The sequence below is a fragment of the Chiloscyllium plagiosum genome, unplaced genomic scaffold (assembly GCF_037043375.1).
Source record: "Chiloscyllium plagiosum isolate Xiang-an unplaced genomic scaffold, Cpla_swu_hap1 HiC_scaffold_25, whole genome shotgun sequence".
NCBI lineage: Eukaryota > Metazoa > Chordata > Chondrichthyes > Orectolobiformes > Hemiscylliidae > Chiloscyllium > Chiloscyllium plagiosum.
Genome location: NW_028270163.1, coordinates 5,635,125 through 5,662,047, shown reverse-complemented (window position 1 = coordinate 5,662,047; position 26,923 = coordinate 5,635,125). Strand labels below are relative to the sequence as shown.

The window sequence follows — 26,923 nt, the reverse complement described above, 5'->3', positions numbered from 1 at the left end:
ACTCTCAGCTACCTTCCCCCCATCCCCACACCCCTCCCATTTATCTCTCCAACCCAAGGCTCTCAGCTCATTTCCTGATGAAGGGCTTTTGCCCGAAACGTCAATTTTCCTGCTCCTCGGATGCTGCCTGATCTGCTATGTTTTTCCAGCATCACAGTCTTGCCTCTGATCTCCAGCGTCTGCAGTACTCACTTTCTCCTAGTTGATTTTAACCTTACTGCGAATCCTCTTCCAAGGATGCCTACCTTGAAGAAGTTCTCCTTTCTCTGCAAGGATCTGAGTGAGTGTCTCTCTCTCTCTCTCACTGCAACCCCCAGGTCATCTCCTCTGCCCTGAAGCTCTTCAGCCACATTCTGAAACAGACTCGCTACCACAGCCATATCTCCTTCCTCAGTGCCGGCCTATGGAACCAACTGATCCCAATATACTCCGAACCACATTCAGTCCAACACAATTTGGATCTGAACAGGAACACCGGCTCCATTCCCCAACTTTTCCTCCACCACATTGATGACTGCATCGGCGCCACCTCGTGCTCCCACGAGGAGGTTGATCAACTGCACTGACACATTCCACCCTGACCTTAAATTCACCTAGACCATCTCTGACACCTCTCTCCATCAATGGTGACCGGCTCAACACTGACATTTTCTACAAACCCACCAACTCCCACATCTACCTGGATTACACTTCCTCCCACCCTGCCTCCTGCAAAAATGCTATCCCTTATTCCCAATTCCTCTGCCCCCACTGCATCTGTTCCCAGGAGGAGCAGTTCCACTACAGAACACACCAGATGTCCTCCTTCTTTAAAGACCAAAATTTCCCCTCCCACATGGTTGATGATGCCCTCCAATGCATTTCATTCACGTCCCACACCTCCGCTCTCAAACCCCACCCCTTCAACTGCAACAAGGACAGAACCCCCCCCCTCCCAGTCCTCACCTTCCACACCACCAACCTCCATATAAAATCACATCATCTGCCGACATTTCCGCCACCTCCAAACAGACCCCATCATCAGGGATATATTTCTCTTCCCCACCCCTTTCCACCTTCCACAAAGACTGTTCCCTCCACGACTACCTCATCAAGTCCACGTTCCCCCAACAACCCACACTATCCTCCTGCCACCACAGGAATTGCAAAACCAGCGCCCACACCACGCCCCCCTCACCTCCGTCCAAGGCCTCAAAGGAGCGTTCCACATCCATCAAGGTTTCACCTGCACTTCCACACATGTCATTTACCGTATCCGTTGCTCCCGACACGGTCTCCTCTACATTGGGGAGACTGGACACCTTCTTGCAGAGTACTTCAGAGAACATCTCCTGGACCAATCAATTCCACTCAACTATGGTAAATGTAGACAAATAAATAAGCAATATGTAGGATCTATGCAGTCATGTACACTGATTCCCTTTACTCGAAGCACAAGTGGGTGAAAATTTTGTACTGTGCAATGATTGAGAACATTTCATCTCAATGTCTTCCTGCACACTTCCTGCTGGATCCATATTCACTGCCAAATTACTCAATCAGCAATAGACTGTAAAACTCATCAGTTGGCTTTGACCAATCTAAATGTTCATTTTGAACTTGAGTATACTTGGTGGTGGTACCAAACAGTTCATGATGGAAGATTAACTCAGGCATACAGTATATTGAACTCATTCAATATACAGCCAATTCAATCACAGTGCTCTTTCCCACAAGACATCAGCAATTCAAAAGTAAACTGAGCTGTCTGCTCAGCTACTGAAGGAAATCAATTACTAGAGCAGTTTCCTTCTAAGTGAAACTAGTCCTTCTGAAGAAAACATGTTATTTCCTTCTTCCTACAGTGCAAAGTATTGCAGTTCCCTGTTTCTCATTTGAGAGTTCCTCCCTGCCACACTATCTGTGTAATATTTTTCTCTCCATTTGGCATACCTCTGGGCTGGCTCCACCTGGGTTCACTACAGTCTCTGTTCATTGTTTCTATCCATTTGCAATAGCTCCCTCCCTCCCTCTGTTCCTCATGTCTCCCAAATGCAGTATCCTGTCTCAATGCCAATACCCGCTGAATGTGGTGTAGCTGTTTCTTGCTTTTGCCACACTGGCTGTACTCTTCTCCTCTGCTTCCTCCCTCCCCTGTGGTACCTGGTACAGCTGCTGCTCCTGCTGCTGCAGTCTCTCCATTTTCTTCTGGATGGCATGCAGTCGTGCCTGATGCTCAGACTCCACCCTTTTTGCCTCCAAGAGTCTTTGTTCACCTTCCTCATATTTCTGAGAGGCAAGCTACAGCGGGAAAGAATAAAGACAGCCAATCGCTTAAACAGTCTGCTATATTAATGAGCATGAAGACATTGTACAAAATTAATCCTCAAGTCTGTTCCGTCAAATGGTGATGAATGCTATGGTGGAATAATAACAAATACAACCATATCAAATACAAATATAAATCTAATAATAATAAAACAAACAATAACACCCAAATTTAATATTTTACAAAGTACCTAGAAAATCTATATAAGCTCAGTGTTTACCATTAATGGAGATGGCTAGTGAACCATTAGGAACAGAATTAACTTTTTTTTGAAAATAAATCATCATATAAAGGGACAGGTGGAAATATATAACATATAGTTCATAATTACTTTAGTGAGGAGACATCTGCAGTGCATCTCCAAACAGCTTATCTTCCACATCAGAAATGGTTGACTTACAGACCCAATGTTATAAACACACATCTTTCATTGAATAAAAGTTTGCAAGCCAGAAGAGGTATTGGTTGAGTAAAGTTATTAGATTTAGCAGTTTAGCCTTCTCAGGTACTTTGGGAGGAGCACTTTGTCATCCCACTTGTTACTCAAAAATGGCAGAGGTAGCAGCTAAGGAGTATCTGTGTGAGTTAATACACCTAGACCACAAGTGTTTTCTCTTACAATAGGGCACCCCATTTCAAAAGATTAAGAGTATGAACAATTTCATTCAATTAACCTTTGTTCAATAACCTAAACAATGCCACCAGTTTTAATGACAGTGTTCCCAGAGAAGAAAGGGCCTAGTATCTAGATCCCAGGAAGATACACAAACAGCACACCCTCTTCCCCTGTTAAATAATGCTTGATAAAGAGATGACAGTGACTATTGTGATAGTCATACACTCATTTAAAGTTATCCTTTGAGAAACGGGCCTCAAAATGATCTTTGTTTCTTCCCTTCCTCAGGCAACTCAATTGGCATAATTCACAACTTAGATATTCAGACACTGCAACATTCCAGTGTGCATGCAACATGTTAATGTACTAGTAAGGTTTGCCATACCTTACTCATGCCCTCAACCTCCTCGGCCCTCTGCTTGATGCGGATTGCCATGGCATTGACTCTGTCCTTTTCCAATTGCAGTTCATGGCGTTCTTGGTTTAGAATCTCTCGCTCCTGAGCTAACTGTTCCCCTTTTGATTTCAGTTCAGCAGCTTTTACCTTCAGCTCAGCTTGTTCCTATGGGGCAAGAACAGGTTCAGTCCACAGAACAGTTTCTGTATTTTCCTACATATTTTAAAAATGTTCAGAAGTACTTAAACTTAAAACTACTATCTAAAATACACGACTGGCAAAACTCAAAAGATTTCTGTATTTTATGTTAAGTGATTTTGGACAGATAGTGAAAACACCAGTTAAAATTAATTCACTCTGTTTGTTCCCTTTAGTCCAATGTCAGTTTTGATCAAAATACAGAACTGGTCGAATGCATCAGCTAACATGGATGGGATTTCTTGGCTTATGTCAATGTCTTTGTTAGGTTTGTAGTTGGAACAGTGTAATTGAAATGTGCAGATTGACAGGCTGCAGTGGATGAGGGATAATGTTCCCTCTAATTTGACCAAGCTGAAAATTTCTGTGTGGGTGCAAAAATATTTCAAGGGCCTGCACACTTAATAATCCATGCCGTAAAAAGAAAAAAAATGATGCCTACATGGATGTCAAGACATAAGAAAAACCACTCAAGAAAATAAATAGAAATTGACATTTTCCTTACATTAACTTATATCTGTCAAATTCTCAGTTATTTTGTGTATTCAGTTGTGCAACTGAAAGGTCTAGTGCTATGCCACAAATCCCAGACCACTATGCTCACTATTAGTTATCTTAGAAAATCTTAATTAAATGGAGAAATATATTATCGTGTAACTTGAACATTACAAAGAAAAACACAGAGACGATGATTTTTGCATACACAAGAGGTGGGTGATTTCCAAGGTCAGTAGGTTAGAAAATCCATCTCCATTCACTGGGAAATCAGCCCAGTTCTGCAAATGGGTATTAGAAACGCCAGTCCTCAGCATATATGTCCTATCTATTTCCCAATAACTTCCGGTATTCCCTGTAATTCACATGTGGCACTAACTCCATAGAAATAGTGGAATGGACATGGCCCTAACAATCTACACATTGGGAATGGGGATGAGAATCGTGGAATTAGGTCCTCCCTACTATTTTTAAATCCCCGGCTTCCATTTGGACATGGATGGAGGAAAACAATTATGACCTCTCAATATGAATGGTCAATAAGCTCTTCAAATGCTTATCCCTTTAATAACACATAGATAATGTAATTCATTTCATTCCCTCTAAAATACACATATATAGGTGTAGGAACTTCTAGTCCCTGTGATAATACACATACAGGGCTAAGGAAGTGCAATCCAGAGGCCCAAAGAAAACTAATTTCTGAAATAATGCCCTCACAGAGACCAAAAGCTGTCCATAATGTGTAAGTAATTACTTTTGCCAGAGTGAAGACTGTTCCTTCCTGTTGTGCATTGAGCTGGAGAGTACGATTGGCACCTTGCTCTATACGCTCACTGTTCAGTTTCTGCTGTGTATGAAGCTCCGCCCACTCGCCTGCCAGTCTTCGACGTTCCTCTGCACAGCGCTGCATCACTGACTGTTGCTCTTCCAGCAACGCACTCTGAGGGAATGTAACATGGGAAGAAGCTGTAAGTCCCAAGCAATTACTGCAATATCTGGAAAGCTTTTCATATTCACTCAACACCACACCATTTCCCCATCCTCTGCCTCACATTCACAGGAGCCAACTCTATCAGATATGACCAGAAACATCTGGTTGGTTGCACTTTATGGAGTAAAGGATTTTCAATAGGTTGTCACCATGCTCCCGCCATGGAAAAGAATTATAGTAAAGAGAAGTTAAGGCCTAACTTGGCAGACACCCACTTCACAGACCGACTTCGCACCAGCTTCTTATTCAGAACTGGGTCAGAAACATTAATTCTGTTTTCTCTGCACAGGTGCTGACAGACCTGCCGAGCTTTTCCAGCAATTTCTGTTTCTGATTTTCAGGATCTGCAGTTCTTTGGATTTTCTTTTATACTGATGAGGAGAGGGAATCCTGCCCAATTTATTCCTCCCATATGTGCATTTTAATGCCCCAAAGGCTGCTCTGGCAGAGACTAACTTGTTCAGTGAAGGCAAGGGGACAATTGTGGGAATGTCTTCTTTAAATTGTGCACAGTTCAGCTGTTAACTGAGGATATTTGACATGTGGGGAGGTGGTCTAGTGGTAAGGGTCAATGGTCTCATAATGCAGACTAACAATCTGGGGACACAGCTTCAAATCCCACCATGACAGAAATGGTGAAATTTGGATTCAATAAAAATCTGGAATAAAAGCTAGTCTAACAATGATATGTAACACTATCAGTTGTTGTTAAACCTCACCTGGTTCACTAAAGCCGTTTAGGGATAGACATCTGACATTCTTAACAGTCTGGCCAACATGTGACTCCAGACTGACAGCAATGTGGTTAACTCTTAACTGCCCTCTGGATCAATTAAGGATGGGCAATTTTTTTTTGTCAGCGACACCCACATCCCATGAATGAATAAAAATAAAAGCCTTTAGTGGATGTGAAATATTTTCATGTGAGGGAAGTTGGCTGCTCTCAGCCTTACCTTTGCCCTCTCCAGCTCCTCCCTCTCTATGGTGAAGTGCTGATTCATGATTCTGCGTTCCTCCTCAAGGGATCTCTGCACCGACTCCACTTTGGTTTGTTCGGCTGTTGCCCGCCATCGCTCCTACACAGAATTACACAGCACACAAACCATTACAGCCCATGCAGCCACCCATGTCCTGATCAGGGAAGTGACATTTTCATAACGAACAATACCAGATGTACATCTTGAGCACTGTGCTACTTATTAATGCAGTTAGATGAAGACAAGCAACGAAACCAGTGGCCTCCCTCTTGGATCCAATGTTACAAAGACAGGCGAATCAATGACAGTGAAGATGTACAAAAATATGTTTCAAAATGTATAAATACATTAAGAGAGTTAGGTTCAAGAGAGTAGACACAGGAGTGGATAATTTTGACAATGATGTGCATGTAAAGATGGTAATCGAAATGGCCACCTGCACAAACGGCTCAGGTGATGCCAATTACTGGCAAATATGTCCCCAGTCCAAAAGAATCTGCACTTACACAGGTCACGTCACTATGTTCCATATATAACGTCACAGTGGTTGTGGACGGACAGATGGCTTGACTGAGGCTGAAGTTCCTCAAAGGCCAGGACTGATTAGGGATAGTCAACATGGCTTTGTATATGAGAAATCATATCTCGCTAACTTAATTGAGATTTTTTGAAGAAGTAACGAAGAGGATTGATGAGGGCAGAGCCGTGGACATGATCCATACGGACTTCAGTAAGGCATTCGACAAGGTTCCTTGTGGTAGACTGGTTAGCATGGTTAGATCACATGGAATACAGGGAGAATGAGTCATTTGGATACAGAATTGGTTGAAAAGTAGGGGACAGAGGATGGAGGTGAAGGGTTGCTTTTCAGACTGGAAGTCAGTATGCCACAAGGATCGGCGCTGGGTCACCATTTTTTCGTCATTTATAGAAATGATTTGGATGTGAACATAGAAGGTGTGGTTAGTAAGTTTGCAGATGAGACCAAACTTGGACGTTTAGATTAGATTACTTACAGTGTGGAAACAGGCCCTCAGCCCAACAAGTCCACACTGACCCTCTGAAGAGCAACCCACCCAGACCCATTCCCCTACATTTACCCCTTCACCTAACACTACGGGCAATTTAGCATGGCCAATTCACCTAACCTGCACATTTTTGGACTGTGGGAGGAAACCGGAACACCCGGAGGAAACCCACGCAGACACGGGGAGAGTATGCAAACTCCACACAGACAGTTGCCTGAGGTGTAGTGGATAACAAAAAAGGTTACCTCAAAGTACAACAGGATTTTAATCAGATGGGCCAATGAGCCAAAGAATGGCAGATAGAGTTTAATTTAGATAAATGCGAGGTGCTGCGTTTTGAAAAGACAAATCAGGGCAGGACTTGTACACTTAATGGTAAGGTCCTGGGCAGTGTTGCTGGATAAAGAGACCTTGGAGTGCAGTTTCACAGTTCCTTGGAAGTGGAGTCATAGACATATAGGATAGTGAAGGCAACATTTGGGTATGCTTGCCTTTATGGTCATAGCATCGAGTGTCGGAGTTGGGAGGTCATGTTGTGGCTGTACAGGACATTGGTTAGGCCACTGTTGGAATATTGTGTGCAATTCTGGTCTCCTTTCTATCGGAAAGATGTTGTGAAACTTGAAAGGGTTCAGAAAAGATTTACAAGGATGTTGCCAGGGTTGGAGGATTTGAGCGATAGGGAGAGGCTGAATAGGCTGGGGCTGTTTTCCCTGGAGCATCGGAGGTGGAGGGCTGACTTCATAGAGGTTTATAAAATCATGAGGGGCATGGATAGGATAAATAGACAAGGTCTTTTCCCCGGGGTGGGGGAGTCCAAAACTAGAAGGCATAGTTTAAAGTGAGAGGGGAAAGATTTAAAAAGGGACCTAAGGGCAATGTTTTCACATGGAGGGTGGTCCATGTATGGAATGAGCTGCTAGAAGAAGTGAATGAGGGGTATAAATACAACATTTAAAAGGCATCTGGATGGGTATATGAATAGAAAGGGTTTAGAGGGATATGGGCCAAGTGCTGGCAAATGGGACTAGATTAGGTTAGGATATCTGGTCGGCATGGACCAAAGGGGCCGTTTCCTTGCTGTACAGCTCTGTGACTATCTCTGGGGGAGCAAGGGATTGAAAATCTGAGAGCAGGGGCACAGACCAATATAGTACCCCAGTGTATTCAACAGTGCAGCTGAACATGGCAGGTGAGGGAGAGAGTGAGGCTTCAGGCTGAAACTGGAACAAAGAAGAACAAAGAAAACTTTCAGCCCAGGTACATGCCCTTCAGCCCTCCAACCCTGAATTAATCTAAATCTACTATCTAAACCTATCGCCCAATTCCTAAGCATCTGTATCCCTCTGCTCCCCAGCTGCTACTCATGCATCTGTCCAAACACATCATAAACAAATGTACCATGCCTGCCTCTACCATCTCTTCTGGCAACGCGTTCCAGGCAACTACCACCCTCTGTGTAAAGTTTTTGCAGCGTGTATCCCCCTTAAACTTTCCACCTCTCACCATGAAAGCGTGACCTCTTGTTACGGAATCTTTCACCCTTGGAAAAAGCTTATCTCTATCTACCCTGTCTATACCCTTCATGATTTTGTAAACCTCAATCAGGTCCCCCCTCAATCTCCTCTTTTCTAATGAAAACAAGAAAAAAGGAGATTGGGGGACTTGGGGGAGCACTGCCAGCACCAAGGACATTCCCCCCTCTTCACTGAATGCTACATGGATGGCTCAATAGACTATCCCTCTGGTTGGAAGGCAGCTGTACCTGTCACCTGGCAATGATGCAGCACTGCTGGGTAGAATGTCCACTCCTGTGTACATCTTCCACCACTTAGATTAATGTTTGCACATCACAGCCCAGTGTAAAATGGGTGATTTTGACCCAAGAATCTGTTAAATACCTCACCAAAACTACTATATCATTCTCACATTTCCCACTGATGCAGCATTTTGTAGTGGAGTATAACGCAAAAGATCAATTGTTGAGAAAAGAAGAAGGGGTATAAGTACAGTGAGATTGCCTTCGGACAGAAATAAATTAGAATTGTTAATCATGAGTCCAGTAGTTTAGCTCTAGAGTAGGAGGCTAGAATTTGTATCCAGTATTATAACCTGTTCCAAATTGTCAGCTGGCAAACTGTTGTGTTCATCCCCAATATACAAACGTATGGATGTTCCTAAGATTTTGCTTTTTACACCAAGATTACACCTGACTTGCGTTTACTTTGTAGTAATGTAAATTATGTGAATTACAAGTCATAACCTAAGCTGGAAGACTTGATATGTTCACAAACTTTAAAGCACAAGACTTAGTTGAAACATTTTTTAAAAATCTACCGTGCTGCCAAGGAAGTATTCTGTAAACTGCCTTTCTGCAGTTTTAAACAGGAAAACCTTTTGGTTCCCACCCTTTTGGTCATGGAGTCTTCACAATGGACTCACTCTAGTCATTCTTATACAGTGTCAATCTTAACAGAAACAGATCAGGAGAAAGGAAATAGCAGAGGAACAGGGGATAATGCGACAGTAAAGACCAGCATCAAGTGGAAAGCATCACTGGGAAGATCCTTAGACCACCATGTACCCTTAATGATAACTCAGACAAATCTGGCATAAGGATTTAATAGGGCAATAAAGGGACAATAAAGGAACTGCATCTCCCATTGCAAAGCAATCTCCAAACGTGCTATCGCACATAAAAAACTTGCGAAGAATCGAGTGATTTTAGAATACCGACACTTTCGCCTGTCTCCTAATTGATGTTAATCATATTCTGATCCTGTCCTGAGATGATATCAGAGGGCCAGGGATAACAGTGTTACCTGGCTTTACTCTTATAGTTTCTTTAACCAGGGAAACTCATCTCATCTCAAGGCAGTCTGCATGGTCTCTGAAGTTGTGTGGCCAGCTTGGATTGCTATCTCAATTTCTACATAGACTGGCACCTGAGATTGTATCACAAGAAAAAAACATCAAAATACAAAGAAAATTACAGCACAGGAACAGGCTCTTCGGCCCTCCAAGCCTGCGCCAATCCAGATCCTCTATCTCAACCTGTCACCTATTTTCTAAGCTGAAAATGTGTTGCTGGAAAAGCGCAGCAGGTCAGGCAGCATCCAAGGAGCAGGAGAATCGATGTTTCGGGCATGAGCCCTTCTTCAGGAAGGCTCTCTTCCTCCCTCTTTCTCCTAGAAAATTTTAACCTACTGCGAATCCTCTTGCAAGGATGCCTTCCTTGAAGAAGCTCTCTTCCTCCCTCCGATCTCCAGTCCTCACTTTCTCCTACCTATTTTCTAAGGGTTTGTATCCCTCTGCTCCCTGCCCATTCATGTATCTGTCTAGATACATATTTAATGACACTAATGTGTCCACCTCTACCACCTCTGCTGGCAACATGTTCCAGGCACCCACCACTCTCTGCATAAAGAACTTTCCACGCATATCTCCCATTAAACTTTTCCCCTCTCACTTTGAATTTGTGACCCCCAGTAACTGAGTTCCCCCACTCTTGGAAAAAGCTTCTTGCTATCCACCCTGTCTATACCTCTCATGATTTTGTAGACCTCAATCAGGTTCCTCCCACAACTTCTGTCTTTCTAATGAAAATAATCTTAATCTACTCAACTTCTCTTCATAGCTAGTGCCCTCCATACCAGGCAACATCCTGGTGAATATCCTCTGCACCCTCTCCAAAGCATCCACATCCTTTTGGTAATGTGGCAACTAGAAATATATGCAGTTTTCCAAATGTGGCCGAACCAAAGTCCTATCTAACTGTATTATGGCCTGCCAACACTTGTACTCAATACCCCGTCTTATGAAGGAAAGCATGCTGTATGCCTTCTTGACCACTCTATTGAACTGCGTTGCCACCTTCAGGGAACAGTGGTCCTAAACACCCAGACCTCTCTGTACATCAATTTTCCCTAGGACTTTTTCATTTATTGTATAGTTTGCTCTTGAATTGGATCTTCCCAAATGCATCACCTCGCATTTACCCAGATGGAACTTTATCAGCCATTTCCCTGTCCAACTCTCCAATCTATCTATATTCTCCTGTATTCTCAGACAGTCCCCTTCACTATCTGCTACTCCATCAATCTTAGTATCATCTGCAAACTTGTTAATCAGACCACCCATACCTTACTTGAGACAATTTATGTATATCACAAACAACAGTGGTCCCAACATGGATCCCTGTGGAACACCACTGATCAGAGTTCTTCATTTTGAGAAACTCCCTTCCACTACTACTCTGTCTCCTGTTGCCCAGCCAGTTTTTTTATCCATCTAGCTAGTACAACCTGGACCCCATTCACTTTCTCCATCAGCCTATCATGGAGCCTTATCAAATGCCTTGCTGAAGCCCATGTATATGACATCTACAGCCCTTCCCTCATCAATCAACTTTGTCACTTCCTCAAAGAATTCCGTTAAGTTGGTAAGACATGACCTTCACTGCACAAAACTATATTGTCTATCATTGGTAAACCCATTTTCCTCCAAATGGGAATAGATCCTATCCCTCAGTATCTTCTCCAGCAGCTTCCCACCACTGATGTCAGATTCACCGTTCTATAATTACCTGGATTATTCCTGCTACCCTTCTTAAACAAGGGGACAACATTAGCAATTCTCCTGTCCTCTCAGACCTCACCCATGTTCAAGGATGCTGCAAAGATATCTGTTAAGATCCCAGCTACTTTCTCTCTCGCTTCCCTCAGTAACCTGGGATAGATCCCATCTGGACAGGGGACTTGTCAACCTTAATGCCTTTTAGAATACTCAACACTTACTCTCTCCTTATGCTGACTTGAGCTAGAGTAATCAAACATCTATCCCCAACCTTAACATCTGTCATGTCCCTCTCCTCAGTGAATACCGAAGCAAAGTACACATTAAGAATCTCATCCATTTTCTCTGACACCACGCATAACTTTCCTCCTCTGTCCTTGAGTGGGCCAGCCCTTTCCCTAGTTACCCTCTTGCTCCTTATACATGAATAAAAGGCTTTGGGGTTTTCCTTAACCCTGTTTGCTAAGATATCTTATGACCCCTTTTAACCCTCTTAATTCCTCATTTCAGATTGGTCCTACATTCCCGATATTCTTCCAAAGCTATGGCTGTCTTCAGTCATCTAGACCTTATGTATGCTTCCTTTTTTTTCTCTTAGCTAGTCTCACAATTTCATCTGTCATCCATGGTTTCCTAATCTTGCCATTTCTAGCCCTCATTTTCACAGGGACATGTCTCTCCTGCATTCTAATCAACCTCTCTTTAAAAGCCTCCCACATATCGAATTACCTTCAAACAGCTGCTCCCAATCCACATTCCCCAGCTCCTGCCGAATTTTACTCTAGTTGGCCTTCCCCCAGTTTAGCACTCTTCCTTTAGGACCACTCTCGTCTTTGTCCATGAGTATTCTAAAACTTATGGAATTGTGATCACTATTCCCAAAGTAATCCCCCACTGAAACTTCAACCACCTGGCTGGGCTCATTCCCCAACACCAGGTCCAGTATGGCCATTTCCCGAGTTGGACTATTTACATACTGCTCTAGAAAACCCTCCTGGGTGCTCCTTACAAATTCTGCTTCACCTAAACCTCTAACAATAAGTGAATCCCAGTCAATGTTGGGAAAATTAAAATCTCCTATCACCACCACATCATTTTCCATCATGTTTACATATTTGTACCTCAATCTCTACCTCTACCTCTAGCCCCAACATCGTTACTACAGCCTTCCTATTTCTGAGATTTCTGAGCGCTGCCCAAATTGCCTCACTGTTCGAGTCCTCCATAGTGCTCTCCTTCAGCACAGCTGTGATATCCTCTCTGACCAGTAATGCAACTCCTCCACCCCTTTTACCTCCCTCTCTATCCCGCCTGAAGCATTGATATCCAGGGATATTTAGTTGCCAATCATGCCCTTCCCTCAAACAAGTCTCAGTAACAGCAATCACATCATGCTCCCAGGTACTAATCCAAGCCCTAAGTTAATTTGCCTTACCCACTACACGTCTTGTATTAAAACAACTGCACCTCAGACCACCAGTCCTTTTGCGTTCATCATCTGCTCCCTATATACTCTTCCCCTTAGTCACATTGACTTCATTATCTAGTTCCATACAGGCTTTAGTTATCAACTCCTTATTGTCAACTATCCTCATCTGGTTCCCATCCCCTTGTCACATTAGTTTAAAGCTGGAAATGTGTTGCTGGAAAAGCGCAGCAGGTCAGGCAGCATCCAGGGAACAGGAGAATCGACGTTTCGGGCATAAGCCCTTCTTCAGGAATGAGATAAATTTGTCCAGCAGGCTAAGATAAAAGGTAGGGAGGAGGGACTTGGGGGAGGGGCATCGGAAATGTGATAGGTGGAAAGAGGTCAAGGTGAGGGTGATAGGTCAGACTGGGGTGGGGGCGGAGAGGTCGGGAAGAAGATCTCAGGTTAGGAAGGCGGTGCTGCATTTGATGGATTTGACTGAGACAGGGTGGGGGGAGGGGAAATGAGGAAACTGGTGAAATCCGAGTTCATCCCTTGTGGTTGGAGGGTTCCTAGCCGGAAGATGAGGCATTCTTCCTCCAACATTAGTTTAAACCCTCCCTAATAGCATTAACAAAAGCACTCCCAAGGACATTGGTTCCAATCTGGCCCAGGTGTAGACCGTCCAGTTTTTAATAGTCCCACCTCCCCCAGAACTGGTCCCAATGTCCCAAAAATCTGAACCTCTCCCTTCTGCACCATCTCTCAAGCCACGCATTCATTCTGCCAATTCTTTCATTTCAACTCTGACCAGCATGTAGCACTGGTAGCAATCCTGAGATTACTACCTCTGAGGTCCTACTTCTTAACTTGGCTCTTAACTCCCTAAATTCTGCTTGTAGGACCTCATCCTGTTTTTTACATTGGTGCCTATATGCACCATAACAGCTGGCTGTCCACCCTCCCCTTCAGAATGTTCTGCAGCCGATCGGAGACATCCCTAACCTATGCACTGGGAGGCAACATACATACATGAGTCTCGTTTTCGACCACAGAACCGCCTATCTACTCCCCTTACAATTGAACCCCTATGACTATAGCCCTTCCACTTTTTCCTGCCACTTTCTCTTTCAACCGCTGCCCAAATATATCAATTCACTCACCTTCCCAGAATGCAATTCAACAGCTCTCCCCACTCCCCCTCAGCTCCTCGCTCTCAGCACTCGCGCTGCTGCTGCAAATGAAGGCTACTGACGCTAGAGATAAGTCCTTTTAAGAGGGAAAACCTACCTTCCTGGCAGCCCCCTGGTCCTCTCTCTCTCTCTCACTGCTCCCAAAAATGAAAGTGAACTCCAGCAATGCTACATATGTCCAATCATGGATGCAAGTGCCCCCTGGTAGGACAAACAAGCAATACATGATAAATGGTAGAACTGTGGGAAGTATCAAGGATCAGAGGAGCCCAAAGAGAGAAAATGCTGGAAAATCTCAGCAGGTCTGGCAGCATCTGTAAGGAGAGAAAAGACTGACATTTCGAGTCTAACTGACCCTTTGTCAAAGCGCAATTCAATTCTTGAGCTTTGATAAAGGGTCAGTTAGACTCAAAATATCAGCTCTTTTCTCTCCTTACAGATGCTGCCAGACCTGCTAAGATTTTCCAGCATTTTCTGTTTTGGATTCAGATTCCAGCATCCGCAGTAATTTGCTTTTATCCAAGGATCAGAGGAGCATTGGTGTGCATATATGCCAGTCCCGTAAGGTATCAGGACAGGTGGGAAAAGTGACAAAGAACGCACTAAGTATACTTGCCTTTAATAGTTGAAGCATAGAGTTTAAGAGCATATTAGCATTGTACAAATCATTGCTTAGGCCACAGCTAAAGTATTGTGAGTGGCACAGTGGTTAGCACTGCTGCCTCACAGCGCCAGAGACCCGGGTTCAATTCCCACCTCAGGTGACTGTCTGTGTGGAGTTTGCACATTCTCCCCGTGTCTGCATGGGTTTCCTCCGGGTGCTCCGGTTTCCTCCCACAGTCCAAAAATGTGCAGGTCAGGTGAATTGGCTATGCTAAATTGCCCGTAGTGTTAGGTGAAGGGGTAAATGTAGGGGAATGGGTCTGGGTGGGGGTCGGTGTGGACTTGTTGGGACGAAGGGCCTGTTTCCACACTGTAACTAATCTAATCTAATTCTGTAATCTACATTAGGAGGAGGGATGTGATTTTATGTAATTGTGCAGAGGAGGTTTACCACAATATTCCCTGGGCTGGAGAGTTTCAGTTATGAAGAGAGATTGGGGTTGTTTTCCTTAGAGGAGAAAGTGAGGACTGCAGATGCTGTAGATCAGAGCTGATAATGTGTTGCTGGAAAAGCGCAGCAGGTCAGGCAGCATCTAAGGAGCAGGAGAATCGACGCTTCGGGCATGGGGTTTAGAGCAGAGTACTGCGCTGTAATGTTCTATATGTTCTACGGTTGAGATGTATGAAATTATGAGGGGCATAGATAGGGTCAACAGGAAGAAACTTCTGTCCTTGATGGAGGGATCAATGACCAGAGGCATGGATTTAAAGCAAAGGACAAAAGATAAAGAGGAAATGTGAGGAAAAACCTTTTCATCCACAGGGTGGATAATACTTTCTTGGCATTGCAAGTATACATCCAAATGCTAAGGCATACAAAACTTTTCCAAGTGCTGGAAAATGAAATTAGAATGATTAGGTGATTGTTTTTGACCAACATGATGAAACAGGCCAGTAGGCAGTTTTCTGTGCTGTAGATCTCTATGGTCAGCAGGAGGACCTTGTACTGGGATACCTGTAGATTCTGAGACATGGTATGCTGCATCTCTCAGGACACACGTTCTATCATTCTTGATGTACAGTTCCTGAAAGCCAATGCACAAGGTGGCTCATTTGGATGCCCGACTCAAATAAAGGATTCATGGTTAGGGTTGGATACAAATCTTCATGATGCTGCCTCTCCCTCCAGGTATTGCTACTACATTATCACTATCCCCAAATGATTCAGCAAAATGAAATTGGCCTTCACAAATTCCCCAGCCACCTGCGTCAGATGTTGAGATAGCCTTCAGTTCCTTCGAACACAAAAAATTGCTCAGTCAGCATCAAGCAAAGATCTCCAAACATCAGAGTCCACAGGCTTGGTTGATTAGGACTGGTACATCTGCTGAGTGCCTAGGACAGCGAGATAAGTGACTGAAGAAGTATCACATTCATTAAGCAAAATCAGATGATACTAAGATTGGTGGAGTAGCAGATAGTGAAGGGGACTGTCAGAGAATGCAGCAGAATATAGATAGATTGGAGAGTTGGGCAGAGAAATGGCACATGGGAGTTCAATCCGGGCAAATGCACGGTGATGCATTTTGGAAGATCCAATTCAAGAGCAAACTATACAGTAAATGGAAAAACACTGGGGAAAACTGATGTACAGAGAGATCTGGGTGTTTAGGTCCATTGTACCCTGACGGTGGCAACACAGTTCAATAGAGCGGTCAAGAAGGCATACGGCATGCTTTCCTTCACTGGATGGGGTATTGAGGTGGTAGGTCATAATACAGCTATATAGGATTTTGGTTCGGCCACATTTGGAATACTGCATACATTTCTGGTTGCCACGTGACCAAAAGGATGTGGATGCTTTGGAGAGGGTGCAGAGGAGGTTCACCAGGATGTTGCCTGGTATGGAGGGCACTAGCTATAAAGAGAGGTTAAGTAGATTAGGATTATTTTCATTAGAAAGACAGAGGTTACGGGGGGGATCCTGGTTGAGGTCTACAAAATCATGAGAGGTATAGACAGGGTGGATAGCAAAAAGCTTTTTCCCCCAGAGTGGGGGAACTCAATTACTAGGGGTCACAAGTTCGAAGTGAGAGGGGAAAAGTTTAAGGAGAGATATGCGTGGAAAGTTCTTTATGCAGAAAGTGGTGGGTGCTTGGAACGTGTTGCCAGCAGAGGTGGTAGACGTGGGGCACAATAATGTCATTAAAGATGTATCTAGACAGATACATGAATGGGCAGAGAGCAGAGGGATACAAACCCTTAGAAAATAGGTGACAGGTTGAGATAGAGGATCTGGACAGGCATTGGCTTGGAGGGCCAAAGGGCCTGTACCTGTGCTGTAATTTTCTTTGTTTAAAGCGGGGTCTATACTACGCGGTTATTAACCTCCTTTCTGTTCTGTCAACCATGAGTCATGGAGGTGGTACTCGCTACGAAGCCAACTCTGTCCACCCCAGAATATTTTGGGGTCCTCCAGACTCTGACCCCAGACAGTATCTCCTGCTCCAGTTCTCCATTACAAGGTCAAGTCCAATTTTATGAAATTTTCCAATTATTCTTTCAATCTAGATTCCATCCAAATTGTTCAGGGAGCTTCTTCCATTACCACCAGGGTTTATCTCCTTCTTGTGACACCTCGTCCTTTGTTGCTCTGAGGTATTTCACTAGCCCCTTGTCTTTCACAAAGAAATGCAGAAGGAATTAAACTGTTACTCGTTTTGTATCATGGACACGACTTCTCAGGCCAATAAGTCCTGGATTGGGACTAGAAACCAACTGCAAAGGCACAATCCACTGTGCTAAAAAGTCTCACCCTCCACATAAAACACAAGTATGATATTTCCTAGCATTGGTGTGTGCCGATAACACAGCTAGGCCACTGCCTGCTGCTCACAACGAACAGGATGAGGGAATAGCTCGGAGGGAAACATGATTAAGATTGGATTAGTTTCCAAATCAAAGCAACCCCTGCATCTGCAGTCAATCCTGTGATCTAATGGTGCAGAATCAAAATGCACCACGAGTGTCCAAATACCATGAGCCGTGCATTGAAGGCTCAAGCAGTAGGCAAAGCTCAGTTTGAGATCAAAAGTAACAATGGAAGAAATGGAATTAGAATTCCAACAATCACTCACCCTACTTTAGGCCAAAAGAAACACCAACAGAATATTAACATTTTAGAGGTAATACTTCTTCATAAACTCACTACTGACATTTATCTCCCTCACCTTCTCAAGAAGTCGTGTTTGTTCATTCAATCTGACCTCCATCTTGGTGATAAAATCCTGTAAGCGGGCTTTCTCTTCCTCCAGGTCTCTCTGCTGCCGCAACAGTCTATCCTGCTGTGCTGAAAGAAACATCACATCATCAGATTTCACAAAAGGGGGCTGCAAAAATTCACGGGCTTAAGACTGATTCACTGAGGCAGTTGGTACGTATGAAATGCCTTCAGCAGAAATTTCTGGGGACACTGTTTATTCACAATTGAGGTAACAGTGAGTAATGGTGAAATTCTATCAGGCTGGAAGCAAACCAACACAATATTTACAAATGCCAAATCTGATTCAGCAAGTGTAGACTCATAAACCCCAAACAAATGACAGATAAAATAATAAATTCAGTTCAATCGTTATGCTGGAAGTGTGTTCCAATTGCAATAATTTAAGCAATTAACATGGATGTAGAAAGGGATAATTTTGTCCAAGAAGCCATTTTAACATATTTGTGAACACCACAGATAAGGCATATGACAGCACCTATGATTTATTTTATAGGAAGTTTAAAATGCTTTTTGACAAAGTTTCAAGTGAAAGATGCCAAATAAAATAAAAACTGCTGACTTCCAGGAAGGAATATGGACCAAAGTTGAAACTGGTTACAAGACGAAAATAATACTGACCACATACAAGATGTCTAACGTCAAACTGAATGCAGCCTCAATGAATTGGAGTATGAAAGATGGTAGAATTATTTTTAATACAAAACAGAACTAAATTGGTTGATGAAGTCACAATCTTTAAAATTTTCTTTGTTGAGGAGAGCACTTTCAGAGAAGCAGTTAAATGGGAACAGGAGGAGACTAGTTGAACCTGTTCCACCACATAAAACAAATCATTGCTAACTACATTTACTTGCATCACACTACATCCCTTAACACCCTTCACCATCAAAAGTCTATAATCTCAGTTTTATAATTATTTATTGACCTGGAACCACTGTTGTTTGTGGAACAGTTTCAAATTGTCAAACTGCATGAAGAACTATTTCCTAATTTCATCCTGAAAGGCCTGGCTCCTAAGCTCCAGAACTATCTCAATGTGATTCAAAGGTTACACATATAAGTATTTTACCAATTCCATGAAAACACAAAAATAACTTATTAATTACCAGGGTTTAACTACCAGAGATCTGCCAATTTGACTTCTGACTGGAACCAAAGCATTTCTTTGACAAGATTGGCAGGATTAATTTTCAGATTGAACATCAACATTGTTCTAAACTATTGATCTCATTAGAAGCACCCTTTCATAGGAGATTAGCACTCTGTGTCAGCACCTTTATCTCTGAGTCAGTAGTCGTTAGAACAAAATCTAGTGTTCTGAGGGAGTGCTGCACTGCAGGAACGTCACTTATTGGATGAAGCCACGTACCAACTCAGGTGGACAAAAGATATTCCATGGCACGATTTGAAGATGAACAGTAGAATCCTAGCTACTAACTATCCCTGGCCCAACAACATTAAAACAGATTGACTGGCCATTTCTGCATGCTACTTGTGAAATCTTGCTATGTGCAACTTAAGTGCCACATATTCTATATTGCAACAATGGTGACATCCAAAAGTATGAAGTTAGCTGTAAAGTATTTTGGCACATCCTGGGATCACAAAAGCGTTTTTCCAGAGATTTTGTTTTGGCAATATCCATAGGAACGTGAACCTTGTAAAACCTTTGAGTGCTGATCAGCTGACTCAGCTGTCTGTGTTAATAAACAATTAATTCGCATTCTACATCTCCTACCTCGCTGCTGCTCCTCTCGTTGTCTTGCACTGATCTCCATCTCATGGGACGTGCTCTGGTGGGTGCTTTCTACTTTATAGGACAGGTCATTCAGCTTTGAAGAGAAGACCCCCATCTGTTCAATGATATTATTGAGTGACCTGTGTGAGAATATTGAGAAGGAAGACTGCAATAGAACTTTCAATACACCCAACCAAAGTCTTAGGGCAAGATATTCTGGAATAACAATTGCTACTTTAAACATTAGCAAACAGGAAAATTAGCTTCTTGATTTATAGCATCTGTTAAATTACAAGCTATCATTATATTATATTGCACTAAACAGTCCAGGACATTGAATTTAATTCCAGCCTGTAACTAGGTATATAAACCAGTCGAACCACATAATTAGCACCCAACCTTGATTATAATCTTAATTCCACACAGGTATCTGTTAATCTAAATATTTTTATATCCATTTGATTTGACTCCCATCTATAACTCACCATAATTCTTCATAAAGTCCACCAAACTCAGCAGAAACCAGGGGTCCTTGGTGTTACTGTGAGGTTGCCATGTATGAAAGATGTTCCTAATCATGTTACTGGTACAAAATGAATTCAGATTGAAAGACTGATGTCTTTCAGAGATTAAATGCTCACCTTGGAATTCTACCAGCCAGGTAGGGTCAAGGTTTGACCTGATTTGCTGATCCAAGGGCAGTGCTACAAATGCTGCAGCACCCTGGATTCCAGATGAGAAACTCAACCTAGGTTCCTGATCACCATCTAGCAACACCCAGCTAGAAACTGTGCAGATAAAGGGACTATTAGATGTATATTAATTGTGTTTGAATGTGTGCAGCTGGTAGCATTAGCTAGTGTTCACTTGCTGTGAGTAACTGCTGTGGTTGGGGATTGAACGGCAGTTGCTTGTAATCTACAGTTCTGTAAATAAGTAGAAAAATGTTTGAAGAATGGCTCCAGTTGTATTCTTTGCTAACTGGCTTCCTCCAACAAAACAGTGTTAGGATCCCAACTGAGGGTAATTATGGACAAGTCAAATCCCAGAATGAGACCTAGTTTGATAGATCATTTTTGTTATTTGCTTAGTGGGGGTCAAAGCAAACATATTCACAAAAGGCTGCCAAATACATTTAACAAAACAATCAAAAAAGTTTACTACACAATAATAGCTAAAAAGCAAACTATGTTATACAAGAATTATGAAAATAATTCATTAAAAATACCGGAAAGAAAGAAAAAAATTCAACCTTTCCACTCTCAAGAGTAACGTTGCAGACACAAAAACCAGAACCTATTTCCAACTGAAAGCTACTTGTTCAAAAGTGGGATGGCTGTATTTTATTTCATTTTTTGGAAAATTTCTGTATTTATGTGGTCTAATTTTCTTTTGTAATGAAAAACGTCTTCCCCACCTTCTTAAAAAATTGCTAACACAGCTTACCTATTATTTAAAATCGGTTTCTTAAACGCATGTCTTTTTGCCTCTGGAGTTTTCTTTTAAACACCTCAGGACTTTATTCATACTCCTGACTGCTTTGGAGAGAGGTATTACCTGCTGATAAGCACCTTTTCTCTTTGGCTACATACTGTTTCTGAATGTTTCTGCCTTTCTGTGATACTGCACCCCCGTCTCTAGGGAACTGCAGTCTTTTTTTCCTTCTACCATTTTTCCCTAATGTACTAAACTGTTCACTGCAAGGGGCTTAACCACTTCATCAAAAGGTGAAAATACTTCCAGATAGCCCTGTAAAACTCTGAACTTGAAAATTAAACTAAAACCATGTCTCCTCATTCTTATAGAGTCACAGTCATACAGCATGGAAACAAACCCTTCAGTCTAACTTGTCCATGCTGATCTGGTTTCCTAAACTAAACTAGTCCCATTTGCCCACACTTGGCTTATATCTCTCTAAACCTTTCCATTCATGTACCTGTCCACATGTCTTTTAAATGTTGTAACTGGTACCTGCATTTTCCACTTCTTCTGGCAATTCATTCCTTTTAGGAACCACTTTCTATGTGAAAATCCCCTCAGATCCCTCTTAAATCTCTCTCCTCTCATCTCAAACTTATGCTCTCTAGTTTTTAACATTCTTACACTGGGGGAAAAACCTTTGCTATTCATCTTATCTGTGCCCCTCATGATTTTATAAACCTGTATAATATCATCCCACAACTCCTAAGCTCCAGGGAAAAAAAGCCCCTCTGATCCAGCCTCTCCTTATAACTCAAACATGACACTAAAGGTCAGTATAGTTGTGGATAGTGTCGAAGAATGTTGTAGATTACAAAGGGAAATAGATAAGCTGCAGTGCTGGGCTGAGAGGTGGCAAATGGAGTTTAATGCAGAAAAGTGTGAGGTGATTCACTTTGGAAGGAGTAACAGGAATAAAGAGTACTGGGCTAATGGTGGGTAAGATTCTTCGTAGTGTAGATGAGCAGAGAGATCTCTGGTGTCCATGTACTTAGATTCCTGAAAGTTGCCACCAGATTGATAGGGTTGTTAAGAAGGCATATGATGTGTTAGCTTTTATTGGTAGAGGGATTGAATTTTGGACCATGAGGTCACGCTGCAGCTGTACAAAACTCTGGTGTGGTCGCACTTGGAGTATTGCGTGCAGTTTTGGTCACCGCATTACAGGAAGGATGTGAAAGCTTTAGAAAGGGCTCAGAGGAGATTTACTATGATGTTGCCTGGTATGGAGGGAAGGTCTTATGAGGAAAGGTTGAGGGACTTGAAGCTGTTTTCGTTAGAGAGAAGAAGGTTGAGAGGTTACTTAATTGAGACATATAAGATAATCAGAGGGTTAGATAAGGTGGACAGTGAGAGCTTTTTTCCTCGAATGCTGATGGCTAACGAGAGGAGACATAGGTTTAAATTGAGGGGTGATAGATACAGGACAGATGTCAGACATAGTTTCTTTACTCAGAGAGTAGTACGGGGCATAGAATGCCCTGTCTGCAACAGTTGTAGACTCACCAACTTCAAGGGCATTTAAATGGTCATTGGATAGACACATGGATGAAAATGGAATTATGTAGGATAGTGAGTTTTGAGAAGATTTGTAGTGTAGGATAGATAGGCTTCAGATTGGTTCCACAGGTCAACACAACATCAAGGGCTGATGGGCCTTTACTGCACTGTAATGTTCTATGTTCAAACCCTCCAGTCCTGGTAATACCCTAGTAAATCTTTTCTGCACCCTTTCCAATTCAAAACTACCCTTCCTATAGCAGGCATCTAGAACTGTACGTTGGCCTCACCAACCTCCCATACAACACAACATGATGTCGTTTATTCAATGTTCCGAGCAATGAAGGTATGCACGCCAAATGCCTTCTTCACATACCCTGTCTACCTTGATGCAATTTTCAAGGAACTTTATACCTGAACCTCTAGGTCTCTCTGTTAACACTCTCAATGTAGAAAAACAAACCAAATTTGAATCTTTACCTTGTTCTTCCACTTTATAATGCATGTTTCCAAATGATAATAGGATATCATAAACCTTCATAATAATAGGGACTGGGTGAGGACAGGATCAGACTTAGCTGCACTTCAGTTATTGTGCAATAGGAAACTACAGCCCAGTGATATACTCAGTGCCTTTTGCAATTGGGAACATGTGGGAGAAAAGACCAGTATCTCTGCTTCCTTGGTACTGTCTTGTACATGTCACATAGAAGGAGAAGAATGAAATTTAGGCTTGGACTAACATTGAATGGGTTACAGGGAATGTGGCTTTGCCTCCTAAAATATGACCAGAGAATTAGCAAACTCGCAAAAAAGCTCTTTTCTCAACCCTCAACTACACAATGGTTAATATTTTTTATTCCCCTGGGCAGGAAACATCTCTCTATTCCTTTACGAATATAAATATGATTTATAGCATTCTGGCTGTACAGGACCAGTAAACTGTGTTCTAGATACAGTTTTAAGTTGTTATAGTTATTGCATTTTTGTTTACTTTTAAACTGTATGCAAGCTATTTGCGAATAAGCTGCTGTTTCAATCCACAGGTCATCCAAGCAGGTTAGAGTCAAGTTTATCGATAATAACAACCAGTTTCCTCTGAAGTGACCAGCAAGCCTCACAATTTAGAGATGACCAATCAGTGACAACACCCACATCCCAAGAATGAATAAATTTAAAGCTGCCCCATGCTCTCCTTCAGTAGGTCTGCCCCTCACTAGTTACAACAAACAATTTCCTTCTCAAATATAAGCCTGGAACTACACTCAAAATGTGAGCTGCACTGAACACTCACATGATGTTACCTTGTATGTGAGGAAGCACTGGTCACCGCATCAATCTCTTGTTCCTTCAATTGTTTTACATACTGCAGCTGCTCCTCATGTTCCTTTCGCATATCCAGGATTGACTGACTGCAGAATAGAGCACAACAACGATGAAGCACATAACTATAAAACCATGCTGCCTACATAATTAATTTTTTTTGGCATTTAAGATAAATGCTTTTTTGTTGGAAAGATCTGAAAATCCTGTAATGGACTATGGAAGGTCCCAAGTTCAACTCACATCCGAGTTGGCTTAATTAACTAACTGCAGCATTACAATTGCCTTCAGAGGGAAAGAAATAACTGAACACAGTTTCTGCTACTGATCCCTGTTACTCCTAGAAGAATGCACCTCTGTGGCCACACAGTCAGAACAGCATCAGTCTTGGTGCAAACTCTGGATGGCTGGATAGGTTGCTGACACTCAGTGCAAGTTCACAAGCTAAACTACTATTTTAGCTCAGTTATTCACAGCTAGCACTTAATGACTTCTAAGTCATGACAGAAAGGATGGTGTTGGTGGCAAGAACAATTTCATTTGTTAAATGAGGCAAGTGAACCAATCAGTGCTAATAAAATGCTGCTATTTCCTCTTACCGCTGTAGTTCCCTGAGTCGCTCCTTCTCCTTGGCTTTCTCTTCCTCAAACTCAGTGAGTTTGCGCTGGTACCGGGAAATCAGCTCTGATCTCTCTCGATCCAAGCTCAATTGTCGGGCGACAGACTGCTCAGAGAGAATTCGGTTCTCTTCTTGGAGTCGAGCCTCCCGCTGCTGGTAAGATTCTTCAATTACCTTCAAGCGGTTCCTAGCAGGAAGGATAACAGGAAGAGGCAGTCAATTTAATCTCTTCCCATCACACTTGAATTTTTGACAATGGGATATTGATGAGACCTAAATATTTCCAGCATTTCTTGCAGTTGTTTAAATTTCCCACATCTGTAATACTTTGCTTCTGACTTCTCCTCCAGTTTGTGTTACAGTTAGTCTGTAGTCCCAGTTTGTGGCCGCTACACACATTGTGCCTGATCTGGATGTGTTTGATGGAACAACTTACAGCTTTACTCTGTAAAAGCATAGTGTGAACGCTGGAGATCTGAAATAAAAACAGGATATGCTGGAGAGGCTCAACAGTTCTTATGGAGAGTGAAACAAAGCCAAAATTCAGTTGAATAGGACTACCCTTAAGAACAGAGTTTCATCCTGTGTCTTGTGCACTTAGCATGAGAGCTGTTGTGGGCACAACTTTAGGAGGTATTTGTCCCTGGGGGGATGGCAGTGCAGATTTACTAGAATGACACCCGAGCGGAAGTTTTCCCATCCAAAAGTGAGTGGACATGGAGGTAGGATGACAAACAAAATGTCTGACAAGTAGCTGAGCCAGAAATCCCATTTTGCCATAGTGCAGGAAAGGGAATAGGCCCCAAACTGTCCCATACCTAATAATAAACTTTTATAAATTATGGCAAGTTCATTAAGAATCCATCTCCAGAAAATCTTCTAATTCTGTGGTGTGGCCCGGGTTCAGCAGCTCAGAGTCATAGAGATGTACAGCCCAGAAAAAAACTTTCAGTCCAACCTGGCCATGCCGACCAAATATCCTAACCTAATCCATTTGGCAGCACTTGGCCCATATCCCTCTAAACCCTTCCTATTCCTATATCCATCCAGATGCCTTTTAAATGTTGTAATTGTACCAGCCTCCACCACTTCCTCTGGCAGTTCATTCCATACACACACCAGCTCTGCATGAAAACGTTTCCCCTTAGGTCCCTTTTACATTTTTCCCCTCTCACTCTAAACCTATGCCCTCTTCTTCTGGACTCTCCCACCCCAGAGAAAAGATCTTGTCTATTTATCCTATCTATGTCCCTCATGATTTTATAAATATCTATAAGGTCACCCCTCAGCCTCTGGCACTCGAGGGAAAACAGCCCCAGCTTATTCTACCTCTCGCTATAGCTCAAACCCTCCAACCCTGGCAACATCCTTGTAAATATTTTCTAAACCCTTTCAAGTTTCACAACATCGTTCCAATAGGAAGGAGACCAGAATTGCATGCAATATCCAAAAATGGCCTAACCAATGTCCTGTACTGCTGCAACATGACCTCCCAACTCTTATACTCAATGCTCTGACCAATAAAAGAAAGCATACCAAACGCCTCCTTCACTATCCGATCTACCTGTGACTCCACTTTAAAGGAACTATGAACCTGCACTCTAAGGTCTCTTTGGTCAGCAACGCTTCACCAGGACCTTACCATTAAGTGTATAAGTCTTGCCCTGATTTGCTTTCCCAAAATGTAGCACCTGACATTTCTCTAAATTAAACTCCATCTGCCACTTCTCAGCCATTGGCCCATCTGATCAAGACCCTGTTGTACTCTGAGATAACCTTCTTTGCTGTTCACTACACCTCCAATTTTGGTGTCATCTGCAAACTTACTAACAATACCGCCTATGTTGACATCCAAATCATTTATATAAATGATGAAATGTAGTGGAGCCAGCACCGATCCTTGTGGCACACCACTGGTCACAGGCCTCCAGTCTAAAATACAACCTCCACCACCATCCTCAGTATTCTACGCGAGCCAGTTCTTTATCCAAATGGCTAGTTCTCCCTGTATACCATGAGATCTAACCTTACTCACCAGGCTCCCACGGGGAACCTTGTTGAACGCCTTCCTGAAATCCATATAGATCACATTTACTGCTCTGTCCTCATCAATCCTCTTTGTTAATTCTTCAAAAAATTCAATCAAGTTTGTGAAATATGATTTCCCACGCACAAAGCCATGTTGACTA

At 42.6% G+C, this 26,923-nt stretch overlaps 1 protein-coding gene and 1 long non-coding RNA gene across 8 annotated transcripts in view; one reads left to right on the top strand and one right to left on the bottom strand.

Annotated features, from left to right (window-relative positions):
* fbf1 (Fas binding factor 1) overlaps positions 1 to 26,923 on the bottom strand; it is a 118,897-nt gene that overhangs the window by 10,768 nt on the left and 81,206 nt on the right. For all 6 annotated transcript variants that reach the window (XM_088000419.1, XM_088000420.1, XM_088000418.1 and 3 more), the window contains 8 exons: positions 24,715 to 24,921; positions 24,097 to 24,204; positions 19,814 to 19,953; positions 18,023 to 18,141; positions 5,962 to 6,084; positions 4,772 to 4,957; positions 3,310 to 3,486; positions 2,143 to 2,280 (listed from right to left, as the gene is read on the bottom strand). In XM_088000419.1, coding sequence (XP_087856545.1) covers positions 2,143 to 2,280; positions 3,310 to 3,486; positions 4,772 to 4,957; positions 5,962 to 6,084; positions 18,023 to 18,141; positions 19,814 to 19,953; positions 24,097 to 24,204; positions 24,715 to 24,921 — 1,198 coding nt within the window. The remainder of the gene's footprint in view (positions 1 to 2,142; positions 2,281 to 3,309; positions 3,487 to 4,771; positions 4,958 to 5,961; positions 6,085 to 18,022; positions 18,142 to 19,813; positions 19,954 to 24,096; positions 24,205 to 24,714; positions 24,922 to 26,923) is intronic.
* Positions 1 to 26,923, top strand: part of LOC148145271 (uncharacterized) — a 66,860-nt gene that overhangs the window by 24,915 nt on the left and 15,022 nt on the right. For both annotated transcript variants that reach the window (XR_015761365.1, XR_015761364.1), the window contains exon 3: positions 18,107 to 18,225. This is a non-coding gene — a long non-coding RNA (uncharacterized LOC148145271). The remainder of the gene's footprint in view (positions 1 to 18,106; positions 18,226 to 26,923) is intronic.